The following is a 23,713-nucleotide window of genomic DNA, read 5'->3' as shown; positions in this document are numbered from 1 at the left end:
CAGGCGAAAAATGGAGGGTTCCCAGAAAGAGGAAAGACAGGACATAACGTGGTTTCAGGAAGAGGGAGCTTGTCAGTAGCCTGTGGCCAGGTGCGGAGGCGGCGGAGGGGACTTTAGGACCCTGAGCCCCAGGAGCGCGCGACTGGCAGCAGGGTGCGCGCTGCGCGTGAGGTGAGGGGGAGGGCGCGGCTTTCGCGCCAGCCAGGGACCGCCTCGCGCTCAGCCGCATCTCGGCGGGCGGGGCCGAGCTCCCGGGCCGCAGTGCGATTGGCGGAGGCGCGCGGGTGACGCTGACGGCTGGCACAAGGCCCCGCCCCCGGCCAGCCCCGCCCGCGCGCGCGCCGGCAGGTCGGCAGCCTCGCTCTGGCTCGCGCCGCGCCTCCGCGACGAGTCCGCGCGTCAGTCGAGCCCGAGCGCGGCTGCGGAGCGGAGGGCTGTGGCCGGCAGAGCGCGCTGACCCGGGGAGGTAGCAGTGTCCGCGGGCGTCGCCTGAGGAGACCCGGAGCCCGGAGACTCGCGCAGCACGATGGCCCCCATTGGCCTCAAAGCCGTGGTCGGAGAGAGTAAGTGGAGCGGGGGTCCTCCCGCGGGCGAGGGCTGCGGCTGCCCGGCAGGAGCGGGGCGCAGTACCTGCCCGCGGCGCCCCGGCCTCCGCGCGGGCTGCTCGCCCCGCCCGGCCGGGGGGCTCGGGGCTGGGAGGGTCCCGTTATTCCGGCGCCGCCCTCCTCGCAGGGAAGTCCCTCCCGGCCTCCTGCGGCCGGCGCCCGCTTCCCTGCTTCCCCCGCTCTCTCCTTCCCGCATTCCTCCCCCTGCATCCCACCCCTCCCCTCTCCACCCCATCCTCCTTCACCCATCCCTCCCCTGCATCCCCCTCCCGCTCTTCCCTCTTTACCATCCCATCGCTCCCTCCTCACCCCCATTTCTCTCCCCCTCACCCCATCCCCCCTTCACGCCATTCCTTCTTCCTCCCCCTTCACGAACCCCCAGCACCCCATCCCTCCCCTTCACCTCGCCTTTATCCCCTGCAGCCTATCACCCACCCCTTCTGCACCCATCACCCTCCCCTGCACCTCCATTCTTCTTCACTCCTATCACCTTCCCCCCTCCCCTCTCCCCTTCCTTGCCTTCTTTATTCCCCGAGTTCCCTGATTCCGTTCCGTTTTCTGCCTCCAGTCCCTCCCTCTTTCCCACTCTGCTTGGTGGTGAATCGTGACGAATGAGATCGCGGCCCGCGCCGCCACCCCCACCCCCTCCGGGAGCCCGAGCCGCGGTCCCCAGCTGCGGAGACCCACCTGGGAGCCGCTCGGCGCGCACGGCCCGCGACGCGCCGCTCGCCCAGCCCCGGCTGCTGCTGGCCGCTGGGTAGGAGCAGCCTGTTTTTCCAAAGGCTTGGCTCTGCTAAGCTGAGGCCGCCTCTCTCCTCCTCCCGTTCCGGGGTCGTGGCTGCAAGGGCGGGGTCTTATCTGGGTCCCGAACCCTCTTAAATCACTCGGGAGGAGGCGGAAAGCTTTAGTGTGCGGCGGCAGGAGCGGCCCTGCCCTGCCCAGCACCGCAGTCTGCAGTCTCCCTGTTGGCAGGACTCAGCCCTGGCTTGGCTGGACGTTTCGGGCAGTCGAAACCACTGTTGCAGGGAGGAAATGGTTGTTGATGGGTTTGGATGAAAGGCTCAGCGTAAATGGATTTTTAAAAATGGGTGGCGGTGAGTGTCGGCTGCAGCGGAGTGAGGGCTGTTGGTGATAATATTTGGAAACGGTGTCCTCGGTGCTAAGTAAGATTGATGATAGGTGTAGACACATAGTGCCTCTTCAATATTTTGGCGATTTCTTTAATAAAAAACGTGTAAGGATTTCTGTGGCTTTTGCTACCTCTTTCGGATTTAGGAAAAAATTAAAACTGGGTTTTTCTCTTCAGGAGAGCATAAGAAAGGAAATAGAATAAAAGTGGTGGAAATGACGGTTTCCTTTCCAGTGGATTGTTATTTCAGCGCTCTCTCATCAAATGTTTTTTAGCTGTGCAGCGTTCCTTTTGAGCATCACAACTGTTTTTCTAACCCAGTTTTTCCGTTAATATATAGGAAATAGTCCCACTTGTACAACATTTCCTGACATATTGCATCAGAAGAAACTTGTTATAAAAACTAAAGCCTAAATGGGCAAGTTTTTAAAAGTGCCCACAATAACACCTGCCCTCCTCATGCAGTAAAGTTTCTGAATCATCTACCTTCTATTTTCTTAGGAGAATCAAGGCGTTTAGGGCTGGAAGTACCCATGAGGGATCCTCTAATGTCATTTTACCTGTGGGAAAGAAATGGAGGCTCGTAGCAGTTAAATGACTTGCCAAAATCAGTGTTAATTAATTTTTTAAAACCTGATGTCCATTTCCTTGCAATATTAGTAAAAAAAAAAACCAAAAACCACTTTCTTCATTATTCTACATACACCATTTCCTTTAGCCTTTTTAAAAAGTTTTGAAATATGGAATGTTGTGTTACATGTTACATTCTTTCAGATGTTATATTTGAATATTGTGCCTTTAAAATAAAAACCTTAAGTGTTATAGAAATAAGTTTTTGCATCCTTTTGCCAGGACCCTTGTTGATGCGGTAGCATCTTAATACACCACTTAATACACTACTCCCCTGCCTTTTTAGAAGCCATCATAAAGGTTAAAAAAAAATCAATAATGCAATATGGCCAAAATTTCTTTTCTGAAATAAAGCAAGACCACTGTTTATGGAAAGCAAATCAGTTTTACATAAAATTGGTGAATGCGTGAACAGCATCTATTCTGATAACATTTGAGTTATGTATAAATTTTGGGGAAAATATTATTGCAATTCTTTGTCAGTGACACAGGTTAATTCTGGCTCCTAATTTTGGACAGGGTTTCTAGTTTTTCCTTTCTCTAAAAATAAAAGTAAAATAAAGAATTTTTTAACCAACATGCACCAGTTTAAATGTCCACTATGCCGCCTGGTCTTCCCAATCTAAATTAACACTGGATAGTCACTGTTGATTGTGTTTCCTCGTTTTATTTTCTTTGTAGCATTTCAAATTAACTGAAATGATCTTGTTCTGGCTTGTTTTGTTTTTGTGGTTTTCTGTTTGTTTGTTGTTTTGGTATTTCTTTGATTGTTTCATCCACTTGAATGAGAACAGGGTCTTTATGTGGCATGTTAACCACTGTACTCCATGCTAAGAACAGTGGCTGACTCCCTCAGCCATCAATAAATACTTATTGAATGTCAATGAATGAAGCATACAATGGAGAGCAAGATAAACGTAGTTTTCGGCTACTTGTCACATCTTTCTCATTTGCGTTTTAGTGGCCATAGCTACAGACCCAACAGAAGTAGAGGAGGTAGGTCAACTCGAAGCTGTTCATTCAGCAATGTTTGTTCACAGCCTGCTAGGAACTATGGGAGACTAAAGTAAGGGAACACTCATACTGTTGTGATAGACATAGACAATCCTGGGGAGCTTTCTCTGTTACTCCCAAGTTTTCCCTGTCACCCCCTCTTTAACTTCTCCCACACAGGATATACTCAATGTATTGCACGTCTTTGTTGTTAGTCTTGCCCAGCTAGACCAGAAGTTCCTTCAGGGGAGAACAGAACCTTGCCTTACTCTTTTGTCTATCCTTAGTGTTTGAATTAGTGCTTGGGACTCAGTAGATATTGAATCTTTATGTATAGCAATTCAGAGAATGGCCTCTTGGAATTAGACTATCTGGGATAAAATTCTGGCTCACTACCTATTAGCCACGTGACTTTGGCAAATAAGGGAACCTTTTTCCGCCTCAATTTCTTAAACTGTAAAATGAGTAATAGCACCTACCTTGTGGGGTTCTTTTTTTTTTTAAGATTTTATTTATTTATTTGAGAGAGAGAATGAGAGATAGCATGAGAGGGAAGAGGGTCAGAGGGAGAAGCAGACTCCCTGCTGAGCAGGGAGCCCAATATGGGACTCGATCCCGGGACTCCAGGATCGTGACCTGAGCCGAAGGCAGTCCGCTTAACCAACTGAGACACCCAGGCGCCCACCTTGTGGGGTTCGATGAGTGTTTATGAGATAGTGCAGCACTTAGTACAGTTCTTAGCACACAGTAAATTCGGTAAATATTATCGTCATGAAAAGATCCACAAAAAGGGTCAGTACGGGTTAGAGGATTTTGAGCACAAGATAGACTAGCTCTATCCTCTGGGGGAGGAAGGAGTCTCAGATAAATTTCTTCTTGAAAGGGGCACCTGGGTGGCTCAGTTGGTTAAGTGTCTGCCTTTGGCTCAGGTCATGATCCCAGGGTCCTGGGATCGAGTCCTGCATCAGGCTCCCTGCTCAGTGGGGAGCCTGCTTCTCCCTCTCCCTCTGCTCCTCCTCCCTGCTTGTGCTCTCTCTCAAATAAATAAACAAAATCTTTAAAAAAAAATATCTTGGGGGCGCCTGGGTGGCTCAATCGTTACGCATCTTGCCTTCAGCTCAGGTCATGGTCCCAGGGTCCTGGGATCAAGTCCCACATCTCCCCCTCTCCCTCTACCTGCTTGTGTTCCCTCTCTCCCTGTGTCTCTCTCTGTCAAATAAATAAATAAAATTTAAAAAAAATTATCTTGACAGAGGTGCAAATGAACTGGAAAATGGGAGAATTGGCCTGAAGAACCTATGGACAAATTGCAATCTGACCCAACTTCTATTTCCAGTTCTACTCTTTATCTTTACCCTCTCTTCTTTATTTTCTTTCTATAAGATGTATTTGTTTTCTGCTCTCTACAAAGAGATTGTAAGGGAAAGGAGGATTTCATTTCCTGTGGCATTTTATATCTATTTTATGTCAATAGATGATGTTTCGGTATGTAAATCAATGTTGTAATCCAGAGTTTATTTCTGTTGCCTGAAGTTTTCTCAGTGTGTTACAATGATGCAAGGAGTTCAAAATGTACTATTTGTCTTTCTTGTTGTTTCCTAGCTGCTAGCAATTTCTCCTCATGTTTGTTTGTAAGAATCACATTCCCCTGGAAAAGAATGCAGTTTCGATTTGCACATTAAGCACATACCTTTTTCAGATGGGTCCATGATTCATAGGATGTGTCAGAAATTGAGAGGACACCTAGATAGAAGCAGTCTTCATTCATTCTTACACTTCTCTTTTTTCTGTAGAAACTTTGGTTAGCATACATACAACAAGTATTTTTTGAAATATATTACATACATACTGTATTTTTTCCAGTTTTAATATCTATGTATAATTTGCATACAGTAAAATTCACCCTTTTTAGTGAACAGCTCTTCACATTTCAGCCATTACATACAGTTATGTAACCACCAAAATACCCAAAATTCAGAACAATGTCATTACCCCCTCAAATTCTCTTGTGCTGCCCTTTCTAGTCAACCTCTCCTTCCACCCGCAGACCCGGGCAAACACTGAACTGTTTTGTGTCCCTATAGTTTTGCCTCTTCCAGAATGTCACATCAGTGGAATCATAAAGTATGTACCTTTTTGAATATGACCTCTTTAACCTTAGTATCATGTGCTTGAGAGTCATCATGTTGCATGTGTCTATAGTTTGTTCCTTTTTTGTTGACTGCTTTTCTTTTGTGTGTCTGCACTACTTGGGTTATCACTTTGCCAGCACTTTGCCACTTCTAGTTAGTTATTTGCATTTGGACAATTGCATTCACACACAGGTTTCTGTGTGAACAGATCAATTGGATATGTAAATATCTAGGAGTGGAATTAATGGGTCATATGATAAGTGTATGTTTAACTTTATAAGAAACTCAAATTGTTTTCCACAGCCATTTTGCATTCCTACCAGCATCCTTGTTAGTACATGGTATTATATGTTTTAAAAATTTTAGCCATTCTGGGGAGCCTGGGTGGCTCAAGTTGGTTAAGCATCCGACTCTTGATCTCAGCTCAGGTCTTGATCTCAGGGTGGTGAGTTCAAGCCCAGCGTTGGCATACATGCTGGGCATGGAGCCTACTCTAAATAAATAAATTAAATAAATAAATAAATAAACAAATAAACCAAGCCATTCTGATAGGTATTGGTATGATGGTTTGTGTTTTTTTTAAGATTTATTTATTTATTTATTTGAGAGAGAGAGGGAGAGAAGCAGGCTCCCTGCTGAACAGGAAGCCCGATTCGAGGGCTCCATCCCAGGAGTCTGGGATCATGACCTGAGCCGAAGGCAGATGCTTAACCCACTGAGCTACCCAGGTTCCCCTGTATAATGGTTTTAATTTGCCTTTTGCTAATGACTGATGGTGAAGAGAAGCATTTTTCCATGTATTTGGTGTCATCTGTATATCTTTGGTGAAATGTCCAAATGTTTTGTATATTTTTTATTGGGTTATTTTCTTATGATTGAGTTTTAAGAGGTCTTTATAATTCTGGGTGCAAGTCCTTTTCAGTTATATGATTTACAAATCTTTTCTCACAGTTGTGTCTTGTCTTTTCATTCTGTGAACAGTATTTTTCAGAGAAGTTCTAATCTATCAATTTCTTTTATGGATTGTGTTTCTGGTATCCTATCTAAGAAATCCTTGCCCAGCCCAAATTCACAAAGCTTTTGTGTTTTATAAATTTTCTGTGTTTTCTTCTAGAAATTTTATAGTTTTAGGCCTTATATTTAATCTTTGATCCATTTTGAGTTAATTTTTTTGTATGGTGTGATTTAGGAGGTTCATTTGTGTGTGTATGAATTTTTTTGTATGTGAGTGTCCAGTTCTAGCCCCATTTGTTGAAAAGACTATCCATTTTTCCATTAAATTGTCTTTGTTCTTTGTTGAAAATCAGTTGGCCATATAGGGGTGGGTCCATTTCTGGACTCACTGTTGTGTTTCATTGATCTATATGTATGGTTTCACCAACATCCATTCTGTGCCAATTACTGTAGCTTTAAAGTAAGACTGGAAACCAGGTATTGTGAGTTCTCCAACTTTGTTCTTCTTTTTCATAATTGTCTTGGTTCATTTGCTTTTCCATATAAATTATAGAATCAGCATATCTGGGATGCCTGGGTGGCTCAGTCGGTTAAGCATCTGCCTTCAGCTCAGGTCATGATCCCGGAGTCCTGGGATTGAGTCCCGCATCTGGTGGGCTCCTTGCTCAGCGGGGAACCTGCTTCTCCCTCATCCTGCTGCTCCCCCTGCTTGTGCTCTCTCTCTCTGACAAATAAATAAATAAAATCTTTAAAAGAAAAAAAGAATCAGCATATCTATTTCTATTTAAAAAATCTTTCTGGGGTTTTGATTGGAATTGTGTTGAATCTATAGATCAGTTTTTTTTTTTAAAGATTTTATTTATTTATTCGAGAGAGAGAGAATGAGAGATAGAGAGCATGAGAGGGGGTTGGGTCAGAGGGGGAAGCAGACTCCCTGCCGAGCAGAGAGCCCGATGCGGGGCTCGATCCCAGGACTCCAGGATCATGACCTGAGCTGAAGGCAGTCGCTTAACCAACTGAGCCACCCAGGCGCCCTAAATCTATAGATCAGTTTGGGAAGAATTGACATTTTAACAAACTTACTTTTAATATTTTAGTTTCTTAGGTATATTGCAATGTGAAAATCATAATTCTTCAGCTTCACAAATAAGGGAGCAACCCAAAGAAGAGAATTGCATATAGTTTAGCAAAGTTGTGGAATACAAAGTCAGTTTACAAAAATCTATATAGGAAATGAAATTTAAAATAGTACCATTTACAGTAGAATGAAAAAACTGAGATATTTAGTATAAATCTAATGGAATGTGTTCTAGATCTATATGCTGAAAGCTATAAAACACTGATGAAAGAAATCAAAGAAGGCTTAAATAAATGAAGTGATATACCATATTCATGGAATAGAAGAATTTATGTTACATTTATTTTTATCTTATTTTTATTTTTTTAAACATGTCATTTCTGTTTTCTTGGGTAGATACCTAGGAATAGAATTGCTAGGTCACATGGTAACTATATTTAAGTCTTTGAGGAAAGAGTTACCATTTCCTTTCCCAAAGTGGCTGCACATTCCCACTAGCAGTGTATAAAGATTCCAGTTTCTTTTTTTTTTTAAGATTTTATTTACCTATTTCACAGAGAGACACAGCGAGAGAGGGAACACAATCAGGGGCAGAGGGAGAGGGAGAAGCAGGCTTCCCGCCGAGCAGGGAGCCCGATGCGGGGCTCGATCCCAGGACCCTGGGATCATGACCTGCGCCGAAGGCAGACACTTAATGACTGAGCCACCCAGGCGCCCAAGATTCCAATTTCATAATGTCCTTGCCAACACTTGTTATTATCTGTCTTTTTTGTTATAGCCATCCTTGTGGGTATGGAGTGGTATTCCATTGTGGTTTTAATTTGCATTTCCCTGATGGCTAGTGATAAGCATTTTATTCATGTGTTTATTGGCCATTTGTATATCTTCTTTGAAAAGATGTCTACACAGATCCTTTGCCCATTTTTATTTATGTATTTATGTAATTATTATTTTTATTTTTTAGAGGGGGTTGGGACAGAGGGAGAGAGAATCCTAAGCAGGCTTCACACCCAGTGTGGAACCCCATCTCACAATCCTGGATCATGGTCTGAACCAAAATCAAGAGTCAGACACTTAACTGGCTGAGCCACCCGGGTGCCCCTCCTTTGCCCATTTTTTTTTTTTTTGAAGATTTTATTTATTAGAGAGAGAGTAAGTGAGAGAAGGAGCAGAGGGAGAGGGAGAAGCAGACTCCCTGCCCTTCAGGGAGCCCAATGTGGGGCTCAGTCCCAGGACCCTGGGACCATGACCTGAGCCAAAGGCAGATGCCCAACAGACTGAGCCACCCAGGGGCCCTTCTTTGCCCATTTTTAAATTAGATTGTTAAAATTACATTTCTAATCTACATATTATTTTCATTTGAAGTTATTATTTTTATTCTGTCTTTTAAATGTAAAAGTAGAAAGCTTCAATAAACGGTATGTACTTAAATCTAACCAGTTATCTATTTCATTAATCTTCTACCTTTTATCTTTTTTCTGTATACTTTTGATTCAAAACAATTTTTTCTTGGGGCACCTGGGTGGCTCAGTCCATTAAGCGTCTGACTTCAGCTTAGGTCACGATCTCAGGGTCCTGGGATTGGCCCTGTATTGGGCTCCCCACTCAGCAGGGAGTCTGTTTCTCCTCTCCCTCTGCCCCTACCCCCCCACTTGTGTGCAAGCGCTATCATGCTCTCTCTCTCAAATAAATAAAGTCTTTAAAAACACAAAAACAAAAAAAACCCAATTTTTTCTTGTAGTGGTTTTGATTTGGTCCTTTTAGACAATTCACTTAAAATTTAAAAGTTATTGTTACTGAGTGGTCCCATTGTGTCTTTATTTCCAGTTTATTAATTATATTTTTAAAATTCCTTATTTAAGGGCGCCTTGGTGGCTCAATTACTTGAGCGTCTGACTCTTGATTTCAACTCCAGTCATAATCTCAGGGATCTGGGATTGGAGCCCTGAGTGGGCCTCCCAGCTCAGCACAGAGTCTACTTGAGATTCTTTCCCTCTCCCTCCCTCTCTGCCCCTCCCATTGCCTGTGTGCACGGGTGCACTCTCTCTCTCTCTCTCTCGCTCTCTCTCTCTGTCTCTCAGATAAATAAATAAATACATAAATAAAATCTTAAAAAAAAAAACCAACCTCGTGGTGCACCTGGGTGGCACAGTCAGTTAAGTGTCCAACTCTTGGTTTCAGCTCAAGTGGCGATCTCAGGGTTGTGCGATCCAGCCCTGTATTGGGCTCCACCCTTAGCATGGAATCTGCTTAAGATTCTTTCTCCCTCTGCCCCTCCCCCTTTTCTAAAATAAATACATAAATAAATAAATTGATTAATTTTTTAAAAACCTCCTTATTTATTTATATTACATTATATTTTATTTTTAGTAGGCTCCATGCCCAACATGGGGCTTGAACTCATGACTCCAAGAGTCACATGCTGTACTGACTGACTGAGCCAGCCAGGTGCCCCTAAACTCCTTACTTTTTTAAGGGATTCTAACATTGTTGTCTTACAGATAGTACAAAAAATAGTTACAATTGTGCTAAGAATTACAAAGAAATGGTACAGGACACTATGAACACATTTAACAGGGAGGCCTGGCATAAGTCAGGGAAGGTTAGAGAAAGCTTCCTTGAGGAAGTGATATTTGAACTATTTCTGTTGAGTTCCAGCTTACTAAGGGTTCGTTTTTTAAATCAGTATTAACTACTTTTTCAGTTTCTTTTGAAATGATCATATGCTTTTTCTTATTTAATCTATTAATGTAATCTAATTAATTATAATATTGGATATCATTGCATTTCTGAAACAAAGTTTACTTTGTTGTCATGTATAATCCTTTTTCTGTATTGTTAAATTCTACTTATTATTTTTGCATATATATTTATTAATATTGGAGCCCTCTGGCTATTCTTGGATCATTTCAATTATATTCCCATATCAGGGCTTTGTATTCGTTGTTCCCTATGTCTGAAATAGGCTTGTTCCCTTAATTCCTTTAAGTCTCTGGTCAAATGCCACCTACCCAGTGAGATTTTCTTTGACTACTTTATATAAAATGGAAACTTTCCTCCAGAATTTCCTATCCCCTCCTTACTGTGCTGAACTGCCACTCTCTGACATTTCATACTTGTTTGTCGCTGCTTCCTCCAGCCAAATATAAGCTGTCTGAGAACACAGACTGTTTTGTTCACTGTTTTATCCCTAGCACCTAGAACAGTGCTGGTACACAGTAGGCACTCAATACATATTTGGAATGAACAATTTAACACCATATTTTATGTATGTGTATTTTTTCTCTCTTTTATATCTTTTTCAGATCTTCTGTATCAGAATTTCTCTCTCATTAAATGAAATGGGAAGTTTCCCATCTTTTTGTGTGTTTCAGAATAGATGAAGTAACATAAAAATTCCCTTCCTTGAATGTCAGAAGTGATTTATCCATAAACTTAGTTGAATTTGTTGCTTTTTGAGGAGAGAGGATAAATATTTGATTAATTTATTTATCCAGATTGTCTACTGTCAAATAAATAAAAATCTTAAAAAATTTTTTTAATTTATCGACTTTATTTTTTTAAAGATTTTATGTATTTAAAAATTTTTTTAATTTATTGACTTTATTTTTTAAAGATTTTATGTATCTTAAAATTTTTTTTAATTTATTGACTTTTTTTTTAAGATTTTATGTATTTATTTGACAGAGAGAGACACAGCGAGAGAGGGAACACAAGCAGGGGGAGTAGGAGAGGGAGAAGCAGGCTTCCCGCAGAGCAGGGAGCCTGATGCAGGGCTCAATCCCAGGACCCAGGGATCATGACCTGAGCCGAAGGCAGATGCTTAACAACTGAGCCACCCAGGCGCCCCTAATTTATTGACTTTAAATTAAATTTGTTAATTTAGAAAATATCTCCTCTATTAGTTGTTATGATCTTCTTTGTCATTTTACCCTGTTTGTGCTTTTATTTTCATGGAAATATGTGCTAGAGACTTGTCTATTTTAATTCTTTTTTATTTTTATTTACTTTTTAAAAATTTATTTATTTGAGAGAGAGAGCACATGCAAGCACACACACAGGGGAGGGGGAGAGGGAAACTTCAGCAGACACCCTGCTGAGCACAGAGCCCCACTCCAAGCTCGATCCCATGATCCTGAGATGAAACCAAGAGTCAGACACTTAACGACTATGCCACCCAGGCACCCCTTAATTGTCTTTTTTATTTTTATTATTATTTTTTAATTTATTTTTTAAAAGACTTTATTTGAGAGAGAGAGAGCATGAGCAAGGTAGGAGCAGAGGGAGAGGGAGAAGCAGACTCCCTGCTGAGCAGGGGCCCAATGTGGGGCTCAGTCCCCGGACCCTGGGATCATGACTTGAGCTAAAGGCAGGCACTTAACTGACTGAGCCACCCAAGTGCCCCCCTTGTCTTTTTTAAAAAAACAGTTTTTTCCTTCTATGTTGTGTGCATATGTGTTCTTATTCTAATTTCTTGAATCAAATGATTGGTTAATTTTTTTCCTCACAAAGTATCAAAGGATATGAATTTTCATCTGAGTACAGCTTTGGCTTGCCATTTTTTAATTTATTTGTTTATTTTAGAGCACACAGGAGGTAGGGAGGGCAGAGGGAGAGAGAGAATCTTAAGCAAGCTCCACGCCCAGCACAGAGCCTGACACGGGGCTCCTTGATCTCACTACCCTGAGATCATGACCTGAGCTGAAATCAAGAGTCAGAGACTTGGGTGCCTGGGTGGCTCAGTTGGTTAAGCGACTGCCTTCGGCTAGGGTTGTGATCCTGGAGTCCCAGGATTGAGTCCTGTGTCGGGCTCCCTGCTCAGCGGGGAGTCTGCTTCTCCCTCTGACTCTTCCCCTCTCATGCTCTCTCTCAAATAAATAAATAAAATCTTTAAAAAAAAAAAAAGTCAGAGGCTTAACTGACTGAGCCATCCAGGCATGTTCCCCGCCTCTTTTTTAGCAGTTTAAATTGGGGCAAAATTCCCTAAGAGGTGGTCTGGGACTCAGGTAACATGTGTTACCCATCAGATGTAAGAGAGCATGTATCTGCCACAGGATCTATAAAGGGCTTATTGAATGTGCGCTGAAAGATTTTTTCTCTGGCTTTTTTGGCATATAGCACCTCTTAGACAAAACAGGTGTTTGGCAGCTAATGAAGTATCTTTTCTTTAGTGGAGCAGTTAGGTCAAATTTTATAGTCATCACTAGCAATTCAACAGCCATAAAATTTGAACCCTAGTCCCATGGCTCACCTATTCATTGAGAAATGCTTGGAGAATCCCTAGCTTGATCTTTTTGATTGCTTCAACAAGTTAGTTGCTACTGTGCAGGGCTGTTCCTAGCACTAAAGTTAGGGTGAGGTGTCCAAGACTTCATCTGAATTTCAACATGTAAGAGTTTTACTTACCTTTTTCCCCTCTGTGCATTTTTTTGGAGTGTGTGTGTGTGTGTGTGTGTGTGTATTTTTTTTAATGAGAAGCAGTATTGGGTAAGTGGAAAAAATTCTGGACCAGAAGTCAGAATATCCAGCTGACAGTCCCAGTTCTCACACTTAGTGGCTAGGTGACCTGGACATCTTATTAAACCTCTTTTTAATTAGGAATGCTGATCACAGCATCACGCAATTCTTTCAAGGCTCACATTAAATAATATACAAAAAAATTGCTTGGAAGACAATGAAGAGTCACTATAAGGAGTTATTATTACTTTACAGATACAATTCCAGAGATTAGTTTATTGCTCAAGGTTAGTGAATAAGTTATTAGAGGATCAAGGAAATGAATCACTATGCTTTTGATAGACACAGGATCTAATAATCACTAGACAACAGCTAGCTGTTGTCCATTCTGATGCCCTTTGGGAGAGTTTGCATTGCTTAAAACAAAGCAATTTGCTTCTGATATACACTGATCTGATCTTAATATGTGTCTCTGGGGCTCTGAAGCAGGAGTAACTATGGATGGCTCAAATTGCAAGCTCTCGGAGGGCAGATTTCCAGTATCCCTTTTTTTTTTCTGTTTCTCATGCCACTGATATTTCACTTTATTTATTTATTTTTAAGTAAACTCTACACCCATTGTGGAGCTCGAACTCACAACTCCAAGATCAAGAGTCTCATGCTCTACCAGCTGAGCCAGCCGGTGCCCCATGATGTTTCACTTTAAATCTCTACTAATTATTTGGCCTAAAAGCTGACCTTGTAGGAAGTGAGCGAGATATTAAGTATTTATCACACTAGGAAAACCCATTTCAATCTTGGGAAGAGCAATAACAAAATTAGAGAGAGATGGAGAAAAGTAGAGAAAAACAAACAAATTTTTAAAAAATTCCTGGAGCCTAGCTGTGAAGATAACAGATTTGAAATCAGACTTTCCAACAGTCACTCCTTGTTTGGAGGATTTCTGAGATGTCAGAGAAACCCCAACCATATATCACAGCTTGTTTCCATTTCAGCATGCTTCAGAGGGTTCTGGGACCAAGATTTTTACTCATTCAACCAGTATTTATGCAGTCCTCTCTGTGCCAGAAGCTGTGCTAAGGGCAGTAGATATGACGGCGTATAAGTAGATCTGGTCCTAGTGGAATTCAGATAGGCAATGGTAGCACATCGGGGTAAGTGCCCTGAGAGGGGCACGATGGTGTGATGATATTGAAGCACATGAGGGAGCCTCCGGCAAGGCTGGGGAATGAGGGAGGCTGAGGGAGACCTGGAGGATGAGAGGAGTTAGCCAGAAGGATGGTGTTGGTGGGGCCCCGGGGAGAGTCAGTCAAGTAGATGAATGTTCCAGCTTGGCAAGAGAATGAGAAAGAAAAGTTCAATGTGGCTGGAGCTATGGGGTGAGGGAGTGTGCAGAGAGAAGTTGGAGAGGTGCTTGGGGCTTTCTTACCCTGTGAAGGACTTTTATCTTTATTCCAGGAACAGTAGAACACCACTGACGGTTTTAAGTCAGGAGGCGACATGGTTAGAATTTAGTTTAGGGGGTGCCTGGCTGGCTCAATCAGTAGAGCATCTGACTCTTGATCTCAGGGTCATGAGTTCAGACCCCACATTGGGCATGGAGCCTACTTAAAAATTAAAAAAAAATTTTTTTTTTAATTTAGAAAGATCTTTGGTTGCTGCATGAAGGCTGGTGGGAGGGAGGGAGACTGAGCACAGAGGATCCCATTAGGAAGCTCCTGTGGTGACCCAGGCGGGAACTCTGCCAGGGGTAGAGAAGTAGCAGTGGCTGGAGAGAAGGTTGACGTGAAGGAGTCATTGGAGGTAGAAGGGTCGGGTCATCGTGAATGCTTGGATGTGCAGGATGAGAAAAAGGAGTTGGGAGAGTTCCATTTTTTGGCTTGGGCAGCGAGTTGTAAGGTTGTGCCATTCACTGAGATATGAAAGGAGAAGAAACAGGTTTGCAGGTGTGCCCAGAAGGTCTGGGCTGGAGGTTTGGATCGGGGCGTCATCAGGTCACTGAACCTGTGGGATCAGATCAGATCACAGGCGAGGGTGTAGGCCAGAAGAGGGCCTGGGTTTCCCCCCAAGGGACACCAGCATTTCGGATGGACATAGGAAGAGTAGCCAGCTGCCTTGAGAGTCAGAGTCAAGAAGGTGAATCTAGCAGAGCAGTGTCTATGATTTTGTGACTCATCGGACCCATCGTCAAACTGTCTGAAAGCAAGCTTGAGTCGGCAACCCAGACTCCTTGTTTAAGAGTGAGTCTTTGCTCTCCAAGCTGGGAGGCTTGGCACTTGGGTACTTTTCCAGAGTTTTTCTCTCTGTGTCTTAAAGTCTGTATGAACTTCATTGTTCAGGATTGTTGGAGGAGGAAATGAGGATAGAGTTGTAAAGCTCTGAGGATTTGGGATTTATACTATGTCAAGGTGGCACCAAAGTATAAAATCTTGGCTCTGGGAACAATCTTAGAAGTGTCTAGTCCAGACTCCCACCCAGAGCAGGAAGTCAGATTGTACTAGTCTGTTGGATGAAACACGGTGGCAGGTTTTTTTCCCTTCTCTGTGGCTATTGGGGACAAAGTATTATTTTCATGTCTGTGCCACTGTAGATTTTCACAGTGACAGGTATAAGCTACTAGCAGTGTTACAATAGTGAGGGAGGAAAGGCCACTTATACTGTGCTTAGATGTAGCTCAGGACTTTCCAGTTGATTCTAATCCAGTCACAGATGATCCTCATGAACTTCCTTTAATGGCAGTAGGAACAAAGCTGCTTCTGTTTGGCAGCTGAGGGGGGGGAAGGAAGACCTTTTAGGCTTAGATGGTGTTCAGAGCCCCCGTACTGAGAGTAACACAGAGAAGCAGAGCTTGGCCCCTGCTCTCATAGTGCCTTTTCCACCCATCTTCTTGAGTCCTAGGTGTAGCCCTAGGAGAGGAAGGAAAGAGGCCTCTCGCTGGTCTCCGGACACATCAATATTGTTGGGACTAGTTGCTAGGGATTTGAGGAAAATAAAACATTGCAGCTGAGCAAGAGTCGCCCTCTGCTCTGTTCATTTCACACTCTAGGCTTTCCGCAATAGACGACTGTGAGGCTGACCCCTTAAAAATTACTCAGTCTGCAGACCTAATCATGTTTTGGGTAAAAGTCCTTCAGGATTTTAAGATGAGGCAATCATGTAGCTGCTGAGAGTTTCCAGTTTTCCCTCAGATAATCCTAGGGTGAGTTACCTTGAACTTCACTGTTTTGGTTATGTGGTGGGGTGTCCCTCCCTCTGTGTCATCTCACCCTTCCTACTTATCCTTTAAGGAACTTTGAAATTCAAGTTAAAGTCATGAGTTTTTTTTTCAGGCTTTAACTGAGGCTGAAAGATCTGGTCAGTTTCTCATACAGTGGTAATACCCATTCTTTCCCTGCTCCCAATCTTATTAAAAATGTCCAACATACTTGGGACGCCTGGGTGGCTCAGTCGTTAAGCGCCTGCCTTCGGCTCAGGTCATGATCCCAGGGTCCTGGGAGCAAGCCCCGCATCAGGCTCCCTGCTCAGTGGGAAGCCTGCTTCTCCCTCTCTCACTCCCCCTGCTTGTGTTCCTTCTCTCGCTGTGTCTTTATCTCTGTCAAATAAATAAAATCTTTAAAAAAAAAAAAAGGTCCAACATACTGAAAAATTGAGAGTAGTATAATATCACCTACTTACCTTCTAAGTTTTAAAATCTAAGTTTTAGATTAATTTAAATTAAATCTATAGATTTAACAGTTATTAACCTCTTGCTATCTTCGTTTTTATCTCTCTTTTTACTGAAGAGTTAGAGTTAGGGGTTAGACATTGCAGAAGAAAAAAAAAACAGTGAACTTGAAGATACAGCAATAAAAACTGTCCAAAGTGAAACATAGAAAAAGACTGGAGAAAAAAACCAAAAGCATCAGTGAGCTGTAGGACAACTTCAAAGGGCCCAGTATATATAATTGGAGTCCCTAAAGGAGAGAAGAATGGGGCGGGGGGGGAGGGGGACGGCATGCAGAAAAAGTATTTGAAGAAATATTGGCTGAACTCTTTCCAAATTTGATGAAAACCATAAACTCTTAGATCCAAGAAGTTCAGTGAACCCCAAACATAAGCAACATGAGGAACTCTGCACCAAGGCACATCATAACCAAATTGCTTAAAAGCAGTTATAAAAAGAAAATTTTTAATTAACTAGAGAGAAAAGACACATTATATACAGAGCAGAGATAAAGATGGTGCAGATTTCTTGCCAGGAACAATGTAAGCTGAAAGTCAGTAGAGCAGTAACTTTGAAGGACTGAGAGATACAAAATATTAACCTAGAATGCTAAACCCCAGAGAATATACTGTATCCTTCAGTAACAAAGCCAAATAAACACTTTCAGACATTAAAAAACAAAAACAAGAAACGTTGAAAGAACCATCAGCGGCAGACCTGCACTACGTGAAATAATACTACAGGGGAACCTTCATCTACACAATGGAATGCAGGGCGCCAGGCACGATGACTGTGTGGGTGGCTATAAAGCCACATTATTCTGAGACCGGTGGTCTTCCCTCTAGTGCACCGCTGTTACTTGGGACCTCCATCTATTCACCATCCTCCTGGGATTTTTTTCACCTCATTTGTTTTTTAGTTAATTAACTGATTGCTTAATTAACTAATTAAAGTAATCTCTGCACTCAGTGTGGGCCTCAAACTCAATGACCCCAAGAGCAAGAGTTGCATGATCTACTGACTGAGCCACCCAGGCGCCCCACCTCTCACATTTTGAATCATCCTGTCTTCTGTATTTCATATCTTCCTTTCTTGGTTTACTCTCTCCTGTTTTGGTGGAGCTCACTTCCCAGGAACTTCTGGAAAAAGGGAGGTAGTTTTTTGGAGACCTTATGTGTCAGAAAATATCTTTATTTTACTCTCAATTGTTAGTTTGAAGGAACATAGAATTTTATGTTGGAAATTGGTTTCCTTCAGAATTTTGAAAGACTGCTGCATTGTCGGGGCGCCTGGGTGGCTCAGTCGTTGGGCGTCTGCCTTTGGCTCAGGTCATGATCCCAGGGTCCTGGGATCAAGCCCCGCATTGGGCTCCCTGCTCAGCGGGGAGCCTGCTTCTCCCTCTTCCGCTCCCCCTGCTTGTGTTCCCGCTCTCCCTATCCCTCTCTGTCAAATAAATAAAATCTTAAAAAAAAAAAAATACTGTTCCATTGTCTTGTTCCAGTTTTGCCTTTGAGAAGTTTGAAGGCATTTGATTATTGATCCTTTAGTATGTCTCATATCTTCCCCTCTGAAACTTCCACTCTGTCCTCAATATTCTGGACTTTGGTAGTGATTTGCTGTGGTATATGTCCATCCTTATCCATTGTGCTGGACGAGGGTCAGAAAACTTTTTCTTTAAAAGGTCATGTAGTAAATACTTTGGTTTTTGTGGTCCATATACAATCTCTGCCACATCTTCTTCCGTTTTTCCCACCCCTTTAAAAGTGTAAAAGCTATTCTTAGCTTAAGGTCTGTACAAAAACAGACTGCAGACTGAATTTGGCCCACAGGCCATAGTTTGCTGATCCCTGTACTAGACATTCAGTGGGCCTTTCCATCTGGCAACTTATGCTGTTTACTTCTGGGAACATTTCAAAAATAATTTCACAGGGGCACCTGGGGTGGCTTAGTTGGTTAAGCATCCAACTCTTGGTTTCGGCTCAGGTTGTGATCTCAAGGTTGTGAGATCGAGCCCCAAGTTGGGCTCCATGCTCAGCGTGGAGTCTGCTGAAGATTCTCTCTCCCTCTCCCTCTCCCTCTGCCCCTCCCATCCCACGCTCTCTCTCTCCCTTGATGATTTTATTTATATGAGAGAGCAAGAGAGAGAGAGAGAGCACAAACAGCAGGGAGAGGCAGAGGGAGAGGGAGAAGCAGACTCCCTGCTGAGCAGGGAGCCTGATACGGGACTGGATCCCAGGACTCTGGGATCATGACCTGAGCTGAAGGCAGACGCTTTACCAACTGAGCCACCCAGCCACCCCAATAAATAAAATCTTTAAAAAAAAAATAATTTCACAATGATTTCCTCTCCTGAGTTTTTTCTTTATGGAATTAGTACTATTTAGATGTTGAAGCTCTTGGACTAGTCCTCTAATTTTCTTTTCAGTTATTTCTCTCTTTGATTCTTTGCTGTGTTTTCCAGATTTCCTCAACTTTATTTTCCAACCTTTCTATTTAATTTTAAATTTCTGCTGTCATATTCTTTAAAAATTTCTAATAGCTCATTTTAATTTTTTTGTAGCCTCCTATTCTTGATTCATGAATATGGTATCTTCCTTTATGTCTCTCTCTTTAAAAAAATATAAAAATAAAAAATTATCTGCATAGTCTATTTCTTCCAGGTTTTGTTGTTGTTTTGGTCTCTGTTTTCCACATAGGAACTTTCTTTAGTTGGGTCTGGCTGCTTATGATGAGAGACTTAAACACTGATTGGAGCTCTGGCCTTCTGGATGGGGCTGAAGAAGGTGGGCTGTTGGGGAATCCCCAGTGTCAGTGTCTTTGGATTTTTCTTCCTGGGCTTGACTCCTGAGAGAAGTCTGTCTCCTGCTTGGGAGATAAAGGTCTGGCTACCAGAATTCTGGGAGCTGAGTAGATGAAGAGGACCAGAGGTATGGAGGGTAGTTCTCAACAATCTGTACATATGGTCATTTAGTACCTCTGTTTTCAGTATTAGACTCAGGCCCCGAACTATGCCTTGAGTCTCACAGTCCAGGGACCTGCAAACTCTACACTCTCTGGAGAGGAAACTTTCAGTGTTCTGCCATGCTGGGAGGACAGTCACTCAGTGATGGGAAGTGATAGAAGAGATTTAGGATATAACTGTTTCCCAAATACCTTTCTACCAACATGCCTTATACTTGTCACACGCCACCCCCCTCGCCCCACACACATTCTTTTAAGTTCCAGAGGTACCTGGTGCTTCCAGTTCTTGAAACTGTTGAGGATACTTTTATGTGCATTTGGTTGGTTTTCAGTGTTCCCTACTGCTGGCTTCGGATTCCACTTCAGATGGATTCAGCTTTCCTAGGTTTGCTAAGTCACTTACCACACATCTACTGTAGAAAATGAGACTATCATTTATAAGAACGGCATTCTAGGAAGGAAGGAGAGGAGTGGCCAGCAGCCAGAAGCTGGGGACCACCACACCCTAGATTCTTAATATAACAAAATGACTGGCTCTTTTGGCCACTTTCCCCCCGCCCCTTTCTTGCAGAGAGGACAAGAAACCAACTCTCTGTAGTAAACAGCAGCGTCTTTTCTATAGGGTATGGAAGACTGGCTTGAGGAAAGCCCCAGCCTGCATATTCAGTAAAAGTTAGTGCAAACTCAGCTGCTTCTGGATTTTCAGTCTTTCTTCCCAGAGCTTCACCTTCTTCCCATGCTTGATCCTGGGCTCAAATCCCTGGAGGATGTTTTCTTTTCCTGGTATATAATTGTAACCAGTTACATGGATTTGGGAAAAGGAAGCAGCCCTCCTGGAATTAGACCTTTTTATGTGTTGGGGGCTTGGAGTGGTGGTGGGGGGAGCATTTCCTCCTTCTGGAAGCTTCCCTGAGGCTTTTATCTTCTGTCAGTTTGACATCTCTGCAATAGCTGAACTGTTGGTTCCAGAAGGAGCTTGAGCTTATGGCCTTGCCATGCTGTGTAAGATTAAATATTTTTTAGCATCTCAGACCTGATTAAATCTTAGAACAGAACAAATTGGGCTGGTGAGAATCTTGGACTTGAAAATAAGATGATTCCTACTACCACTGTCACAGACAAGTCACTTATCTCTCTTGGGTTCATTTTCTTTATAAAATGGACTGGATCAGGATTTCTCAGGCTTAACACTATTGACGTTTTGGGCTGTATGAGCTTGTGCACTGTAGGATGTTTGGCAGCATCCCTGGCCTCTCCCCCATAAATGCCCATAGCATCCTCCAGCCGAGGTAATCAGAAATGTCTCCAGACATTGCTGAATGTTCTTCTTGGGGGCGCATAATCACTCCCCCACTAAAAACCACCAGGCTAGATCTTTTGTCTGCTCTGGGTTTCTGGAATTATATGAAATATCCTATTCTTTCTCCCTCTTTCCAAAGTACATTTTCTCTAATCCTGAGCACTTAAAGGGAGGAAAACCCCCACTTAGGTCAGGAAATGTGATTTGAAGCCATTAAATGCTGCATCTACAAATTTAAGATACTGGCCACATCTTGTGTTCCTGCCAAGATCAAGCTAGATACCTGTTCTAGGTCCTTGCAGTTCAAGGAGGAATTACTGCAGGCATCATAGTCTGTACTAAGAGGAGGACAAGCTGTTTTTTTGTTTGTTTGTTTTAAGATTGATTTATTTATTAAAGAGAGAGAGGCAGGGAGGGGTAGAGGGAAAGAAATTTCAGCAGACTCCATGCTTAGCATGGAGTCTGACGTGGGGCTCAATCTCATGACCCTGAGATCAGGACCTGAGCCAAAACCAAGAGTTGGACGCTTAACTGACTGTGCCACCCAGGTGCCCTGAGGACAAGCATTTTGCAGAAAAACAGATACAGGCTGGCAAACCAAATGGGACATTAACAGATGAGGTCTGCTGCTGTTGGTGATGTATATGGGCAGTGTGTTTTCTTTCTTTCTTTCTCTCTCTCTCTCTCTCTTTCTCTCTCCCTCTCCCCCTCTTTCTTTCTCTTTCTTTCCTTCTTTTTCTTTAGCCAATGCAAAATGCTTCCCAAATAACTGCATGATAGTATCACTATCTTGTATAAAAATGGCCCTCATTCTTTTTTTTTAAGATTTTATTTTATTTATTTGAGAGAGAAAGAATGAGAGACAGAGAGCACGAGAGGAAAGAGGGTCAGAGGGAGAAGCAGACTCCCCGCCGAGCAGGGAGCCCGATGCGGGACTCGATCCCGGGACTCCAAGATCATGACCTGAGCCGAAGGCAGTCGCTTAACCAACTGAGTCTTAAGTCCTTTTAAAAATGTCTTATTCAACAATGCTTATGAGATAATAGTAGTGCTGTCTGTCCTAGAATAATTATCTCCATTTCACCATTTTGTGTCTTTGGTCTTTTGTGCAAAACATTAATATAACTAAATAATATTTACTACTATAAGCTGTTGGGTTTTTTTTAAGATTTTATTTATTTATTTGACAGAGACACAGCGAGAGAGTGGACACAAGCAGGGGAAGTGGGAGAGGGAAAAGCAGGCTTCCTACTGAGCAGGGAGCCCAATGGGGGGCTTGATCCCAGGATTCTGGGATCATGACCTGAGCCAAAAGCAGACGCGTAACGACTGAGCCACCCAGGCGCCCCTTAAGAAGATAGAAATTGTTTTAGTTTCCTTTTTTATTTTTATGTTATTTATTTATTTTTTAAGATTTTATGTATTTATTTGACAGAGAGAGACACAGCGAGAGAGGGAACATAAGCAGGGGGAGTGGGAGAGGGAGAAGCAGGCTTCCCATGGAGCAGGGAGTCCAATGCGGGGCTCGTTCCCAGGACCCTGGGATCATGACCTGAGCCGAAGGCAGACGCTTAGCAACTGAGCCACCCAGGCGCCCCCTAAGTTTCCATTTTTAATTGATTTTTCTATTTGTGTGTATTTGGTGATTTCACAGCTCCTTTAATCCAAGGGATATTATGTGGAAAGCAACCTTAGGAAGAAGAAAATTTCTTCTTTGGAGCTGTAGCTTTTTTAGACTGCATCTAAAGTGCTACCAGGAACTCCTATTTCTAATCTCGTTTTGTCCTCACTTTGGGATTTCCTTTCTACTAATCAAAATTCCAGGGTCTGTGAGGCTTTGCTTTAGAGAGTAGCTCCTTAACTTTTTGGCTCTAAACCTTAGGAAGCGGAATGGGGAAAATTAGATGGGAAATGAGAATCTCCTGTAAAAGAGACAGTAAATAGTCCTCCCTGTAACTCCATCTGGCATCTTTATGGGCCTGAGGTTAGGATTTGGTCTCTCGGACATCAGGCATTTATTTATCATGCTCTCAGCAGCCCAAGTGTTGGATGTCATAACTTTGGGCATTTGAGTCTTACGTAATTCGTGGGTGTGCTTACAAGGGCAATGTAATCAAGTCATTGTTCACCAGTCTCTGAATGTTCTAAAGCTTGTGACAACTCCAACAATCAGCCTTTCCCTTCCCTCCCACTCCCCACCACCCAAAAAGTAAACCTAAACAAGAACATTCCCAGGTTAGGCAGTTGTCACTGAACAATTACAGGGAGCGGTACCTCGTCCTTGCCCTGTGGCTGACAATTTATGATTTCTATTTTGGTCTCTCACTTTCACAAAGTACAGTTCAGATACAAAATTATAATAAATTATAATTTTAGGTAACTGATGTTTTACAGGAGTGAGCCAGGGTACCTGTCTTTAGATTAAGACACTGGAACAATTTCATAATAACCAAAATGGCATTTGTTTTTTGAGTTTGAAACTTTCATCTAAAACTCTCTGATGACTTTTTTTTTTAAAGATTTATTTATTTGAGAGAGAGAGAGAGAGGGAGGGAGCGTGCACATGCAAGCAGGGGGAAGAGCAGAGGGAGAGGGAGAGAGACACTCCAAGCACACTGCACGCTGAGCGCGGAGCCTGATGTGGGGCTCAGTCTCAAGACTCTGAGATCACGACCTGAGCAGAAACCAAGAGTCGGTCACCCAACCAACTGCACCATCCAGGTGCCCTTCTCTGATGACTATATATATGTGTGTGTGTATGTATATATATA

The 23,713-nt window shown here is 42.8% G+C and overlaps 1 protein-coding gene across 4 annotated transcripts in view; it reads left to right on the top strand.

Moving 5' to 3' along the window:
- The first annotated feature begins 371 nt into the window (after window positions 1-371).
- The window catches only part of STXBP1 (syntaxin binding protein 1), a 69,914-nt gene continuing 46,572 nt past the window's right edge, over window positions 372-23,713 (top strand). For 2 of the 4 annotated variants that reach the window (XM_025888093.2, XM_025888092.2), the window contains exon 1: window positions 373-563. In XM_025888093.2, coding sequence (XP_025743878.1) covers window positions 527-563 — 37 coding nt within the window. In that variant the 5' untranslated portion in view covers window positions 373-526. Of the gene's footprint in view, window positions 564-1,257; window positions 1,363-23,713 lie in introns of those variants that run through there. The other 2 variants (XM_073905717.1, XM_073905718.1) reach the window with 2 other exon arrangements.

Source organism: Callorhinus ursinus, unplaced genomic scaffold (assembly GCF_003265705.2).
Source record: "Callorhinus ursinus isolate GAN/ISIS: 27379988/994484 unplaced genomic scaffold, GSC_fseal_2.0 scaffold24, whole genome shotgun sequence".
Lineage (NCBI taxonomy): Eukaryota > Metazoa > Chordata > Mammalia > Carnivora > Otariidae > Callorhinus > Callorhinus ursinus.
This window is presented reverse-complemented; position numbering and strand designations above follow the sequence as displayed.